Source organism: Condylostylus longicornis, unplaced genomic scaffold, assembly GCF_029603195.1.
Source record: "Condylostylus longicornis isolate FDR11 unplaced genomic scaffold, ASM2960319v2 ptg000135l, whole genome shotgun sequence".
NCBI lineage: Eukaryota > Metazoa > Arthropoda > Insecta > Diptera > Dolichopodidae > Condylostylus > Condylostylus longicornis.
In genome coordinates, this window is record NW_026578103.1 from 10,879,827 (window position 1) to 10,896,236 (window position 16,410).

The window sequence follows — 16,410 nt, forward strand, 5'->3', positions numbered from 1 at the left end:
GGTTCAATGATCAGTTAAATTTTTTTTTGCATAAATAAAAATTTTAACCCTTTAATTTACTAATGTTGACACGAAATATTGACAAATGTTATAAAAACAAAAAAAAGATAAAATAAAATTTTTTTTTTTTGGTTCATATTAAAAATATTTTAGTTTATTTGTCCGCACCTAACTAACAGTCTTTGAATAACGGTAAAAAATAATTTTTTTTTTGTAGAGTAAAGTAATTGGAAAAAATTTAAGGAGACGTGCGATTAATATAATAATATCCAGGTACATATATAATTACATTTACATACATTGCATACTTAATTAAACACATGCATATGCATGTATGTGTTTTTTATAGCGAAAAAAAAAATAATTTTTTTTTAAATTTGTGAATGGCGGAAAGGCGTTCAAAAATTTGAAAACGATAAATTTTACCTTTAGAAATGACTGTAACCATAACGCAATTGATTAGGAAAAGTTTAAGACCATGCTACCTAGAAAAAGCGGATAATAGAGAAAGGTTTCTCTGCCTTGCTAATTTTCTATTAGTTTATTAAATTTTATGGCCTTCTAAAACCATATTTTAATAAAACTTTAATTTTTCGTAATTTATTTATGTGTATAGTTTCCAAAATAACTATTCTCAATAGCTTAATTTATTTTTTAACATAGTATACCTTAATATTTTTATATGTACTTGTTTAACTCGCTAGCAGCTTATTATTTCCTACTGCGGAAGATGGCACTGAATATTGAAAAATACTATATATGGGTATACGGTTTATTATAATGATGTCATGATTGTTTTCGGTAATCTTAATAATTTGATTAAAAATTTTTGATATCGTCCTACAATTTTTTGTTATCATAATATAAAATAATTTTGATAATAAGAAATTATGAATATTTTGTATACTCGTATATAATATTTGAATATTGCATAAAATTTTTACTACACCTATGGTGTAATAAAACCGATTAATATAATTATTTTGCAGAAATAAAGAATTTTAGGATTTCCTGCACTTACCATTCAAAGATACTTATATGAAACAGTTTTTTTCCTATTCCAAATATAAATTGAAATTTCAAATATAATTTCGGTATATAGTAGAATAAATTCGATTACATCCGTATATAAATTTTGGTTATTTTGGTATTGTACAGCGGGAATATAGTACGAAATTTATTTATTTCTATAGCATCCGTGTCGCATATGTGGGTTTAACTCTGAAATTTAGTTAATATTTTCTTGTGCTGTGAAAAATATTGCAAATGTAAAGATTGATCATAATATATAAATATACAGAGTGTTTCGCTTAACGTGGCAAATTATTTCAGAAATGATTCTTGATCAATTTCTAATTAAAAATTGTTGCAAATATACTCGTTTTCGAGCTACAGCCTGTTGAAAAAAAAGGTACCGGACTTTTTCTGCATATAAATAAATGCTTATAACTTCGGAACCATACCCATACAATTTTTTCCTGGAAATTGATCAAAGAATCATTCCTGAAATTATTTGCCACCTTATGCGAAACACCCTATATAAGGACGGGTACATCCGAATATTTCTGAAATATTTAATTAAAACGAAAAAGTTAACATCTTTATATTTAAATTTTTTGAAGAAATCAGATTTTCTGTTATATTTTTGACAAATTAATATTTTTTATTTATTTTACAAGTTTTAACATTTGTTTTTTTTTTTTTTATTTTTGTTTTTAATATTTTACATCGCATTTGGCAGTGCTGAGCAAATAACAAAATAAATAGTCCCATTTTCATTTCGTTCGGTGAATAATTTAATTAAATTTCAACAAAATTTGGAAACAAAGAGCAAGGACAAAAAAATTAAAATAATTTTTAAATATTTTTTTAAATACATACATAAATATTGGTTAAATTTAATTTTCTATTTATATTGTAAAAAATAAAATTTTATTTTGAAAAACTAAAATATTTATAGAATTAGCAATAATTATAACTTTTTCATTTATAGGTTATGTTACATTTTATTTATTTTTTGTCAACATCAACTGTGCAATCAAAGAAGTTTACAAATATTTTTTAGTTTTTTAAGTTTTTTTTTCAAAGTTTGACTTTATTTACAATTTTTTCTTTTTAAATAGATTTCATATTAAATTATTGATGATAAATTTTTGTTTTACGTTACAATAACGAAAATAAGAATTTTATTTTTTTTTTTTGTCTAACTAATTTCTATTTTTTTGTTTTTGTTCCTTTTTTGGGCAATTTACAAAATATTTAATACATGTCACGTTTGTATTCTATTTTAATTTAAAATACATTTAATTTTGAGCTATTTATTTACTATGTATGTAGGTTACAGTGTTAAATTTAATACGAATCAAATATTGCATACATACTGTATTCATATAATAGCAAAACATTGAATTCTCTTCTTTATATACAAAACCCCACTTATATTGCAATAACTAAAATACAAAATGAAGGCTCATAATTCTGAATTAAAATTCTAAATTCAAAATTTAATTAGTTTTGATAACAAAAAAATGAGAGATGGATTAATTTTTTTTATATTTTTAATTTGCATATAAAAATATTACATCTTAAATTTTGAATTTTGTTCAACTAGTTTGTGATTAAAAGTGATATATGCAAACGAATATTATATTTAAATCCGATATAACAAAAATAATTCAGATTATTTTAATTTAATTTGAACTGTAATTAATTTCAAGCCTCATATAAGTAACAATAATATCGAATTCAATGTGAAAAGTGCATTCTACAGTGTTTACTTTGTTCTTCAAATATAAATATTTACATCTTGCTAGTAAATGGACAACGGTATTTTTTATGTACTGTTATTTTGTTTATATTTATATATATGTATATATCGTTCAGTTTTAATTTTTTATACTTTTATTTTGAGATTTTCAATTTTTAATTAAATTATTTAACAGGTTTTGTTTTATTGAATTTTTTTTTTTAAATTTTATTATTCAAATTAGAAAATAATTATGATTTTAATTAATTTTTCGTATATATGTATGTAGCACAAACATAAAAAAATTAATTGTGAAAATTTGGAAAATTTGTGTTCGAATTTCGAATTCAAAATGTTATTAAAAATATTTATTTTAGATTCTCTTCAATTGTAGTATTTCATAAAAAAACTATAAAAAAAAACACTTAATTTCATTAGTTTTTCATTGGAATTGGTTATAGTTTTAATCATAGTGAAATGTGTGTTGCGAATGAAGTTTTTTAAATGAAAATTATAGAAATCTTATATGGGTATATAAGCTACAATTTTAAACTGCAAATTTTGATTTATCCGTGGTTTTTTACATTCTACAGAGTTGAATTAAAATATTTATATAATAGTGTTATTCGCATCACACTTTTGTTAATCTAAACTTGATTCTATAAATTAATTCATAGATGCTTTTTTGTAAAACAATTTTTGTTATCCATATATTTCCCGAAAACTAAAATGAACTTCGATGCCGGAATTTAATATCCTTTTAATTAAAATTCGAATTTGCATTCTGCAATAATTATTAAATTTTGGAAATTCTAATTCCATTTTATAAAATTTCTTTTTGTAAATTCTTATTATGCGTTGTACAATTTCTAGTTTGTATATCATTCTAAAAGAAGAACTTATATAGTCTAATTCTGCATCTTACCGCTTCAGTCATCATTTTTAGTCACCTAAGAGTTAAAATTTTAATATTTTTAATTAGAGATATTAGTAACTTAATAATTAGTAATTATTAATTAGTATTATTAATATAAACAGTTACTAATTATCATCAACTGAAATTTTTATTTTTACTCAATATACCTTAGAAACAAATTTAAAAATTAGGCTAACCTTGTCAAATTTCAAAAAAAAAAAATTATTTAAATGGTGGTTAAATTTTTAATATTTTTGGAAAAAGTGACGCACATCATACAAAAAGCACTTTTATCACTTAAAAATCACGAATTTTAATATTGTGTAAGAAAGTGAAATAAAAAATAAAGGTCACAGTTTCCTTATGAAATACCACAAGAAAGCATTCTTTTATTTTAATAAAATTTAAATTTAAATTAAAAAAAATTATAATATTTCAATTATTATACACTTTCGGAAAGTATAATGTGAAGAAGAAAATAGATTTGAAAAACTGCTATCTAAAATTAGAAGAATTTTGTATTTAATTTGTTTTTTTTTGTTTGTAAGTTTTCTTTTTGTATTCTTGTAATAAAAATCTAAAATAATAAATTATTCCAAAAAATGAAACCATTAAAATTTTATTTGTTTAATTAATTTCTTCGTCCTATTTTGTTTTTTTTTTATTATTTCAAAATTTTTTAAAATATTTTTTTTTTAATATTTTCTTTTTAATAATTTTTTTTTTTTTAATTTTTATTAACTTATTAATTTTTTCAATTTTAAAAGCACTTTGTTTATCAGGTTTTATTTTTTAGTTAATTTTAATTTTTGAAACATATGGCAAGTCTATACTGTTTTTAACTTATAGCGTTAAACGCTATTAAATCTGTTTTTGTTTAGCGATTCAAACCGCCCCAATCAATTATATTTTAACTTTCCAATTAAATTTGTTTTGTTTGTTTCAAATATTAAAATATTTAATTTAAATTTCGTTATTTTATTTAATATAATTTGTTTTTAATTTTTAAAAATTAACTGTTATACAAAACGAAAACTGTTATACAAAAAAAAATGAAAACTACTATACTTTTTATTTTTAATGTTTTTTTTTTGTTTAACTGAAATATTCTTAAACACTTTGCAATTTAAATTATACAATATTATTTTCTTTCATCTAATTTTTTTTTGTTTCTTATTTCACATCATTTATTTTATACAACTAGAACTATACATATATAACTCTATAATAAATTTATTTAATAATATTACTAAATTTAACTATTTATGGGGTTACTTTCGTTTAATTTCTGTTTCATATTGTAGTTTTTTTTTTCCAAAAATGTTTGTTTGTTTTTCTTTTATACATTTTTATTTTCCAAAAACTTAAGATTCTATGATTATGGATTTGATGATCGGAAAAATTCTACATTGTATATATGTATATATTTTTTTTAAAGAGTAAAAGTCCAATTATATTGATGCGTTAATTTCCTAATTACATACACACGCATATATATTTCATTCCTGGGCTATAGAAATAAAGAATATTTTATTTTGTATAGGACAGGATTTATGCTTTTACAGTATGAATTCATGTGTGAGCACCAATATTATGTGATAACAAAATAATATAAACTTGTAGAGAAAAAACCTTAAATACACTTAAGAACTAAGTTATTTGAATAAAAATTGGATCTTTAGGTGCCGGCAAATGCATTGATCTGCTTTACAACTGCTTGTTTTGGATTTGTTTGCATTTTATCTAGCAAAAATTGAATTATAAACAAAATAAAGGTTAAACAATGAATATTAACGATAAAAATTAAAAAATTTATTCACGGTAAATGTACTGAACATTTTAATGTAAAATTTTTGGGAAATTGTCAAAAAATAAGAAAAGGATGTTGGAGCAAGAAGTTTGTTTTAAGATTTTTTTCCTTTGAAAAATTATGAAAATTATTTTTTTTTTAAAATTATTGTGACTGAATTTTTTACCATTTGACATTCAAAATTTCCATTTATTATTGTGTATTTAAAAATTTGTAACATTTAAATGGTCTTTTTTGCTTTTTTTTTTGATTAATAAATATAGGATTTTGTGAAATTTTCTTGTTTTTTTTTCATATCTACTTAATCACTAATTAAGAATTTCATCTACTCGAATTTTCTATTAAATTTTCTAATATCAAGTTTTTTGTTTTTTTTTTTATTCTCTTGTCATTTTAATTTAAACATCAATTTTTTTTTCAAATCACTATTTTTATATTTTAAATTTCTAATAAAGCTAAGTTTTCTTAGCGATTTTAATATTATTTTATTTTTTTTTTTAATTTATTTAATTTCATCATAATTACAATATTGTTTTTATTTTCTTAAAAAATAAATTTAAATTAATAAATTTATTTCTATAAAATCTAAAATATTTTGCATAAGACTTTTAAATGTTTTATATTTGTTTTCGATATTAAAATAAATGCATAATTTTTAATAATTTCCAAAAATATTAGATTGCTTCAAATTAAGAATAATATGAATTAAAAACAAAAATTTGACATGACAACAGTAACAAAAGAAGCGAAATTCATAATAAATAAAAAGAATATTTTGATTATTAATTCTGACGTTTTTTATTTAGATGACAGATTTTAATTTCCAATTTATTAATGCGATTTATGATGCTGTCTATTGAGAGAAAAGGTTTTTAGATTTTAAAAATTTTTTATTTTGTATACATTCTAGGCAAAATTAAAAAAATTAAGAGTGGGTTTCTTTGGAACCACCAAATTAAATAAATAATTTTGTCAAAATCGAAAAAAAAAAATTAGATTTGAATTTAATTTGTGACACAATGTAGTCCTTTTTTTAAACATTGCATTATTTTAAATTTGAAGACTTCAAAAGTTTGATGCATTGTATTATCTAATTCTATTGCTTGCTTTTAATAAGAAAATTTTTTTTGTGTTAATTCATTTTCTTAATTTAAAAATTTCTACTTACAACAGAAATAACATATATTCATCGAAAAAAGTTTAGATACACAATTTGACAAATATTAGCAGACGTCGAGAGACAACATCAAATAAATTCTGAACATAACACATCATAAAATTTTTTTGTTGATATTTCAGAAAATGAAGTATCAACAAAAACAACGGCATCTTCGGAATTTTATCTTCGGAATCAAATAACGGTATCTCCGGAATTTTGTTGACAATTCCGTTACTCGGCAGCAAATTTTAAACAGCCGCATTTCTATTAAAAAACTATTCGCAATAGATATTTTTGTTTACAGTTTTTGATATTATTCAAATTTTATGAATTGTTGCATTTGACTCGGAAATATAAAGATTTTATATAAATTTTACATAAATGCCGTCACATAAATCTTTTGCTACAATATACTTAAAAATAAATATCGATCTGTTGTGTTGTCAATAGTTGTGCTACATCTTTGGTCTTTGACAGAAAATTTTAGGATGAAAAAATTATTTATAATAAAGAAAAGAATAAAAAATTAGCTAGATTATGTAGGTTAAGAAAAAGTAGAATTTTAATTAAAAAAAAAATAAGTTCTTTATTTACAAATTACAATTTATTCATTAATTTTATATAAGTAAAGCCAATTTCATTTTAATTTCCTACTTAATTTACAATTTTTAAAATAAACATTTCATTTTTTTTATTTTGTGTAATTTTAATTTTATGATTTTCTTTTTTTCTATTTTTTTTTTAAAGTCTTATTAATTAATATTTTCTAAATTTTTTTTTTTTTGGTTTTTCTTTTCCATATAAAATGAAGTTTTTTTTATTCTTATTTAAAATTTTGTTCTTGTATATTTTGTGCATTTATTTTTCGTTTGTTCTTTATTTTTTGTATTCAAAATTTAATTAATTAAAAAAAAGGAAAATTAAAATATTTTTATTAATTTTTAAAACAATAAAAAAAAGCGAATATTATGAAAATTAAACATTCGTTTTCAGAGAAATTTTAATAAAATACAGTTATAATTGTAATTTAAGAATGAATTAAACAAAATAAGAATTGAATTTTAAAGCAGTTAATTTTGTAACAAAAAAAAAAGTTAAAATTGGAAGCATAAGTTCAAAGAAAGATTTTTTTTCACAATGTGCGAAATAATATTCATTAAATATTCTTTAAATTAATTTTTTTCGTATTCGTAAAGTGGCAATTGTATAATATTATAAATCGTGATAATTTTTTTATTAAATTAAAAAAAAAAAAAAAAATAATTTTATTTTTCACTATCGTCGTTTAAGTTAATAAGTTAGAAAGAATTTTTTCATAATATTCACCAAAAAATATTTTTCTTTAGTTATTCATGATGGGTAAAAGGTTTGTGTCCCGGATTTTTGTTTCATTTCAAAATTTTACAACAATTTGCTATTTATTAGTTTCAAATATTTTCTGTAGATGGCTTGTAACTGAACTAAATCATTAAAGTATTTTTTGTACATTTTGGTAGTTTCGCTGAATAAAATTATCGGGATTATTATAAAATATATTGAAAATTTTGAAATAAATTTTTTTGGAAACAATTAATTATAAAGATTTTATAGTTTGAAAGCAAAAATAATAATATTGTTTAATTGAGTGTTACGGAATTTTTAATTTTACTTTATTTACTAATCGAAATTATTGTAACTTTATGTAAAACTGAACTAAATTAATTAACTGTTATAGCAAAATAAAATTTTAATTTTGCTAGCATTTTCAATTAAATGAAAACAAATGATTATACTTCAAATGTTCATTATAAAATTTAAAATAACAGTTTATTTTAATATTGGAAACATTTTTCAAAAAATTTGACGATATTTTGAAAAAACAAATATTTTCGTATTTCATAAATTTTTTTGAAATGAAGAAAAATTTTGATTTAGAACTTTTTCATAACGTTCAGTTTTGTTTTTACCGAATAGAAATTTTTGTTCAAATTTCGAACATGACTGGAATTTCGGTCGAAATAACTAAATATTTGACTGACTTTCCCAGTATGTGTGAGTATGGTTTTTATATTAACATTGAAAATTTGGTTTTTGGTCAATTTTATTCCCTAAAAATCATGTTATGTAATTTATTCTTTTAAATCTATTTAATATTATGTAATAGGATAATTTGTTGTTGTATTTTACACTTCAAATTACTTTATCTTCAAATGTAGGGATTTTCCTTTTTTTTTGGTTTTTTTTTTTGTTTTGTTAAAATTTTATCTTCCCACAAAATTCATGTTGATTTCGCTTTAAAATCCCGAATTTTTCTTAAATTAATTTTTCTAATTGGTTTCGGTGTAGTTTTTGGTTTTAGTTAGCCAGCTTTAATCCAACGGTCAATTGAATATTCTAAAGCTGATATCCATCTAAAATTATACAGAAAAAAATTAAATTTTAATATAATAGGAAGATTCAGATAGGATTGTATGTATTTCGACGAAGTGTTGAAGTACAGTGATTAATATTTTAAATCTTTGTTGAATTGGAATTGTTAAATTGAAATTACAACAAGGTTTAAATTCCAAAAATCTTACCTTTTCTTATCCATTTCTGTTTCTGTACTAAAATAATAATGCCTTAGTTTGGATTCCGGTGGGACAACTTCAAATGCATTTTTTCTACCAGCAGCATTCAATGACATTGCAACTACTTTATATCCTTGAAGGCATGCCATTCCTGAATAGTAAAAAGACAAAAATTAAATAATATTCAATTAATATATTTGGAAAACAACTAATATATGACTTGAAAACTAAAATGTTAGATAATCAATTTTCATTTTATGAAAAATTATTAAAATAAAATTTTAATATCCTTTTATAGATACTAACCAAAAGCATTTTTACTATTAACATCCTGATAGAAATATATGCAAGCATCTTTTAGAACACAATAACGTTTTGACCATCCACACCATTTACTACCCAATTTCATTAAATAACCAAAACAATCTGGTCTCGGTATTCCGGTTGGTGGTAATCTCATATTTCTAGTACTATAAAATGCATATATTTATATTACGATATATACATATACATATACATATTATATATTATGAAAAAAAGAAGAGTAATTGAATTTCAATAACTTGGAATAAGGTGCATAATTCTTTTTTTTTTTTTGTAATGTAAAACATTATCTGCTTGTCATATATATTTTTTTTATATATAGAACATTTCTATTGATACCTTAATTCTAACCATGGATCAGCTTGTGTTGCTGCATGACTCATTATAGCTACCCATCTATTTGCGGCTTCTTCATTATCAGCAGCTAAATACATCGGTATACCTTCCCCAGAATCAATTTTAAATGAAAATTGTTTACCAGCATTATCAACATGTTCAACAGTATGGTTTGTTAACATAACCGCCCCTACAGGTTGTGAATCCTATAATTTATTAAAAATTAGAAATAATGCAATCGAATTTAAAATAGTTTAGTAATTGAAATCAAGCAAAATTTTCAAAAAAATCTAGATATGTCTTAAACATATGGAATGAAAAGTATTTAATTTGAATTTAAATTTTACTTACAGCATCAGTTTTATAATAATAAAGACAATGATCTGGTCTTAAACTAAACCATCTTCGAACCCATTTCTTTGCATTTGGTGAACCTTTCGCCTGTCCACTTTGTCTCCATAAATAACCTGTATATACAGCCGGACTAGCTGATTCTTGTTGTTCATTCATTAATACACCAATTGTTCTTGCAACTTCTAATTCTAATGTTTCACAACCAGCATGAGCTATTTTAACAACTTCAGTATGATGTTTATCTAAAACTGGTATACCATTTACTGATATTATGATATCACCAACTTCTAAACCAGAACTTTCAGCTGGTGTATCTGGTTCAATAGCTGCAACAACAACCGGTTTTGAACCATGTATTCTAAATCCAAATTCTCCTGAATCTGATTTTACTATAACTGTTTTATCAATTTCTAAATTTATCGACATTTTGAAAAAAAAAAAATTTAAGTTTAAAAATAAAATTAAAATATTAAAGTTTATGCGTTTTCATAATGAAATTTTAAAACTTAAAATGTTTAAAAAATTTTTCCATTAAAAAATATTATTGAAAAACATTTAAAAACAAAAACAAAAACAAAAAAATTTTCAAAAATAAGTTTTTTTTTGTTTTTTTTAATTTTATCACTTAATACCATTTTCTTTGCCAGTTACACTTTTAAGTGCTTGACCTTCTCGTGCCCATACAATTAACATTAAACGAAAAATATCTTCTAATTTTCTTCTTAATGAATCCGGAGGCGCTGGATAAGTTAATAATTCTAAAATAAATAAAATTATAAACAAAAACAATTTAACACATAAAACAAAAGAAAAAAATTAAAATTTAGAAAATTAAAAATTTTTTAATAAACAATAAAATATTTTTAAAATAAAAACAAAATTACTTGTTGTGAAAAAAACATCCTGATCCTTTGGATTTCGGATTTCAAACATTTAGGGAAGAAAATATCAATAAATAAAAATATAAAAAAGGAAAATATTTTCTGAAAATTATTCGGTGTCCTCTTTTAAATTATTTTTTCCGCTGTACCGTAGCGATTCGAATAAATTTAGTTGATTAAACAAAAATTTACAATTAAATCAAAGAATATCGAATTTTTCTAATAAATTCTCATTGGTTTCACTCACATCAATTATCAGTCGCCTTCGAACACTTTTATATTGATTATAAATAGAAAATACCATGAAAAATGTCATGAATCTTTAAAATAATATAAAAGTATTTCGTAGTTTTTTTTGTATAAATTGATCATAAATTGGCAGACTAAGAGACACTGGACTTTAGTCGGCACCAATTTGACTTTTAAGACTGTTTGATGTTGTAAAAATACATAGAAATATTTGAGTGTTTATTTTTAATGAAATTTAGAATTGCGTTTAAACTTGCCAAGTGCGTGATTCTTATTTCTTGAAAGTTTCAGCATTCATTCTACCTCACTTTCAAAATTTTTATTTTTATATTGCCAATCTGGCGTGTGTAGGTATATTAAATATTAATAGCCCTCTAACTGATCGACAATCCCATTGGAATTATTCTGATGTTTTGCAATAATATTAAGCACAAGCCCTGGTTGTCCCCATATATTTAATCATAGATTGCTTATTTTAATAACCCTTACCTCTTTTCTAGTTATTTTAAGTTAGAATCAAAAAATTTAAACTGCCACTCAACTGGTTGTATTGTAAACGTCTAATGAACTTTTTGATAAAATTTCAATAAGTTGACAAAAATACGATAAAAAAATTCCGCAAAGTGCACTTTCAATACAATATTTTGCTTTAAAGATTTTTTTTTTTGGTTTTGTTTTTATTTACATACTTTTCTATTTGTTGGCACTCAGAAAATATTTTGTTATGCGTACCTACGTCAAAATATCGGCCAATTTTAATTGGCTTAATCTATTTTTATCAAATTAAAAGCGACAAAACGCAAAGTAAAATTTTTGGGTATATATGAGTAGTGTTTACAACAAAAAAATTAGAATACTTAATTAATTAAAAATTTCTGGTTACAACATTTATGCGCCATCATTATTTCTTATTTTCTAGTGATTACAAAAATATTGAGTACATCGTAAAAGAGTCGTATTTAGTTGTAATTCAATTATAAAAATCCAAAATAAAAACTTTGATGCTGTCCCATTGATCTCATTTTTAGGCTATGAGGAATATTACAAGTGAAATGTTTCGGAATTCATTGAAAATTGTCATAACCTTATTTTATGTTTTGCAATTCGAAATAATAAGAGTATTAGTTTCAATGTAAATAGCCTATGGACTTTAAAGTGTATTATAAACTTTTGATTATTTTTATTTTAAGAGATAAAAAGAATAAGCACCTTTCAAAAGTTTCATGGCAGTAAACACATGATTTTTGTATAATGTTCACTTCTTATGTAAAACTAATAATTTAATATTGTCATTTGACGAATGGGGAAGTTGTCAGACCTCTGATCAGATGAAAAAATTTTATTAGAATAAGAGCTTTGATTTTAAAAACGAAACAAGATAGAGCTTATTCCGTCATTTTAAAATTTGAAATTTCAAAATAGTATATGAGCTGTGTGAAACCCAAATATTTTTTAAAGCCTGTATAGCGCGATCTGAGCATGCTTTGACTGTACCTTAAAGAATATAAATTTCCAACCTTGAATGCTTTGAGGTAAAAAAAGAACAAGAATCTATGTTTTGGCAGATCTAAATCTGCTTTGATATAAAAAAGAATGAAAACGCCTTTAGTTTCATATTTGTATTGTTCTCTTTAATATACCAATACTAACATTGAATAATGTCAAAATGCAAAAATATTGCATATTGCAAATAATCTTTTTGAATTTCCCCATTTACTTGCATTTCTAATTAAAATTTGGTATAATTTGCCAATAAATCGAAATTTATTTATAATACTTTATACCCTAGTCCCATTATTTAATACTATGGACCCGGTGTAGCTAGCTACTTATGTTTTGAATAAAATTACAAAAAAATTAGGGTCAGTGAACCAAATGCGTTTATGATGACTCTGTCATACTTTCGTGTACATTAGAATATTTTGTAATTTGCATTAGTTTGTATGTGTTCTCGTCGATAAATTTATTTTTAAATGTCATTATTTCAAAAAAAAAAAAATTAATTTGGTCAAAAGACAAGAATAACGAAAAATAAAAGTTGCCTTCAAAGATCATTAATTATCTCCCAAATGAGAATTGAAAATGGTGCTCAAATTTTAATTTTCAATTAAGAAATTTTTATTTTTTATTTTGCTCTTCTCCCATAATTTTACGGTTTATGCACAAATTTATAATTTTTTATTTTCAAAAATAAATAGATACTATACCATGCGTGCACACAACTTATATACATATATACATATAGAATCTATATTAATATATTTTTAGTTTGTTCTATGATTATGTGAAACATCTGAGGTAATTTTAGAATTTTGACAAATTTTCAGATTTATTTTCAATACGTTTTGTTTTTTTTTTTTAATTTTGCTTTTTGTTTATATTATTCTTTTTAATCCAAATTGAAATTTTAGTATAATCTGGGTACAATTTAAAAATATTGATTGCAACATTTTTTGTTTTTGTATATCAGAAAATTTAAAAAATAGAAATTTGCGATATTTTAATATTTTTCTTAAAATTTTGTTAATAAAAATTATTCAGAAAAATTGCATTTCTTAATTATACAATTATTATATTTTTAATATTGTATTTGGAACAAATTCGAAGATATGGCAAATAACAAATGAATGCCCTGCAGTTCATATAATAAGAATGAATAATGTAAATTCTTATTGAATATGTTTATATTCAATAACAATGAATAATATAGGTAATATGAAATATAGTACCTACACATGTTTTACATTGCAATATTTATATATATGTGTATATGTATCTATACTAAATACAACACTAAACTTATTCAAATCGCCACCCAATAGTTGTTACATAAACTTTGTAAATTTAATGCCGAAAAATATATAAAAATACAATTTAGATGAAATTATGTGACTTACAGTGTATTCCGAAATTTGATTGAATCACGTGAATACGGGAAATTACAAGTTATACACACTAGGATAATAATTAAAACTTAACATAGAGCTATTTAATAAAAATCGAATAATTTTGAAAATGTTTTACTGATACGTGCAATAAATTTAAAATAGTTATAAATGAAATGATAACAAAAATTATTGCTCTTGTACAGGTAACTAAAAGTTCCACTAATTAAATATTACTGTTAGACTTTGAAGGGGCTACAATATTACCAAGATGGTTCTTATATGTCCCTGATTCAATCTTTAATAATATTTTAATTTCCTCAAAATTTTTAAAAATAATGGAAAACTTTTACTGTTTGTGCTACAATTTAACCAGCTTTCTTGCTTAAATTCCAATTTAATTCCGAAATCGAAAATTTAAAAAAATTTTTTTCCCTGTTTTTGGAAAATAGATTTATCGGACAAAATTCTTTAAATTGCATGTTTTTATTCTATTGCTAATTTTTTAATGCAGCTATACGACAATTCCAGAAGCAGGAATTTTAATCAAAATAGAAATTTATTAATTTTTTGTTTAAATTCTTCCCTTGCATTGTCTTCATTGAGTTTTTATAAAACTATTATTAATTTCTAATGAAAACTTACTTTGTTGCCCTTTTTCAAAATTCCACTTTAATTCAGTCATTTTAGGTAGATTTTTCGGCATTGAACTCGATTTTTTTCGCTTATTTTCTTTTTTATCACTAATAAATTTTCTTTTTATTATCGCTATAATTTTTTTTTTATATAACTTTTGATTATTGTTTATTTTGTTTTTGCTTTAACTGTGACCGATATAGCGTTGTCCAATGAAAAAAAAATCAATTATACTTAAAAATTTGGCTGCCTGCTACACGTTTTCTCTTAAATTTGTTTTCATTTTTAGCATTTTTCATAATAAAATATTAAAATTTTTTGATGCATGTTTTATATTTTTTTTTCTGTTGTCGCAAAATTTTTTTTTTATTTTAACAAACAAGAACTAACCAATATTTTATAGTAACGTGAGGTGGGGAAAAAATATGATTTTAAATGGGAAAAAAGAAAAACGTGAAAATTTTTTTTTTTCCCTGCAACAAATTTTAAAAATCTCAGTCCAATACAGTAAACAAAATGCCGAAATTCAACACAAAAAAAAAAATGGAAATTTTGTTCAAAAAGACAAAAAAAATTAATTTCACTTTTTTTTCCACGTATAACGTTATTATTCTCCGACCGACAGCGACATTAAGACTAATTTAATTCGCTCAAAAACATAATTTTCATTAAAATCTTTTCGTTTCTTTTTTTTTTTGATTTTATAATATACAAAAATCATAAAAGTCGACTGGGTTTATTTATGAATTTTCATTTCGGTATTATAAGGAATTACAGTGTTTTTCAATATGTGTCATTCGCGACTGTGAAACGCGAAAAATTATTGAGTGTAGTACCAAAATTTTAGTCTATTCCAATTTGTTGAAATTTTATCTTAATCTTGCAAAATACTAGTTTTTACTCATATTAAGGACAAAAATCTCAAATCTCTTTTTACAGCTGTATCGCGTTGATTATGTAATTTTACACAAACTTATACACATTTTCTGGAATTCCAAAATATTCTGTATAGCGTATCATCAGTTTGAAAAGCCTTGGAAAAACTCTGATATGACATGGTATGAGGAAGTATAAAGATATGTTAGAATAAAATTGGAAAAAGAAAAAAACGTAAAGAGAAATGTAAGAATAAAAGAAAAATGAAAAAATCACAATAATGAAAATGAAAAATGTCTACTAAAAAATAATAAAGTTGGGTCAAACCAATGGTTTGCATTGTAGCACTTTTCCCTTCAACAAGTGAAAATTCTGCTTTTAAATACAGTCTATGTATACTTATCACACTATTAAAATTATTTTCATTCATATACAAAACTATTTCTAGGATTGCATATATTTAGGATGAACAATTTATGCAGTCTTTGAAATAAAGCAAAAATTAATATAAAAAGGGGTTAACATAATGCTCGATTTTAAGGTTTAATTGTGTGAGTTAAGAAAAATAATTATATTTTTTAATTTCACGGAATTTACCGTTAGCTTTTTGCGTTTATAAAAATTTGGAAAAGCTTGCGGTTTCGGAAATATAAGGTGTCAAAAATTCAAATTTTACGAATTTCAAGAGG

At 22.6% G+C, this 16,410-nt stretch overlaps 1 protein-coding gene across 2 annotated transcripts; it reads right to left on the reverse strand.

The window, feature by feature from the left end:
• Positions 1-7,686: 7,686 nt before the first annotated feature.
• On the reverse strand, positions 7,687-15,539 carry LOC129615483 (uncharacterized). Of its 2 annotated transcripts, none has more exons than XM_055530728.1 (7): positions 14,855-15,539; positions 10,827-10,952; positions 10,192-10,604; positions 9,844-10,046; positions 9,487-9,650; positions 9,190-9,331; positions 7,687-9,021 (listed from the first exon to the last, which is right to left on the reverse strand). In XM_055530728.1, exons 1-7 carry the CDS (start codon positions 14,913-14,915, stop codon positions 8,970-8,972), a joined length of 1,161 nt encoding a protein of 386 aa, XP_055386703.1. In that variant the 5' UTR covers positions 14,916-15,539; the 3' UTR covers positions 7,687-8,969. The 2 variants fall into 2 exon arrangements, with proteins under 2 accessions (XP_055386703.1, XP_055386704.1); XM_055530729.1 differs by lacking the exon at positions 14,855-15,539 and adding an exon at positions 11,079-11,262.
• Positions 15,540-16,410: the final 871 nt, after the last annotated feature.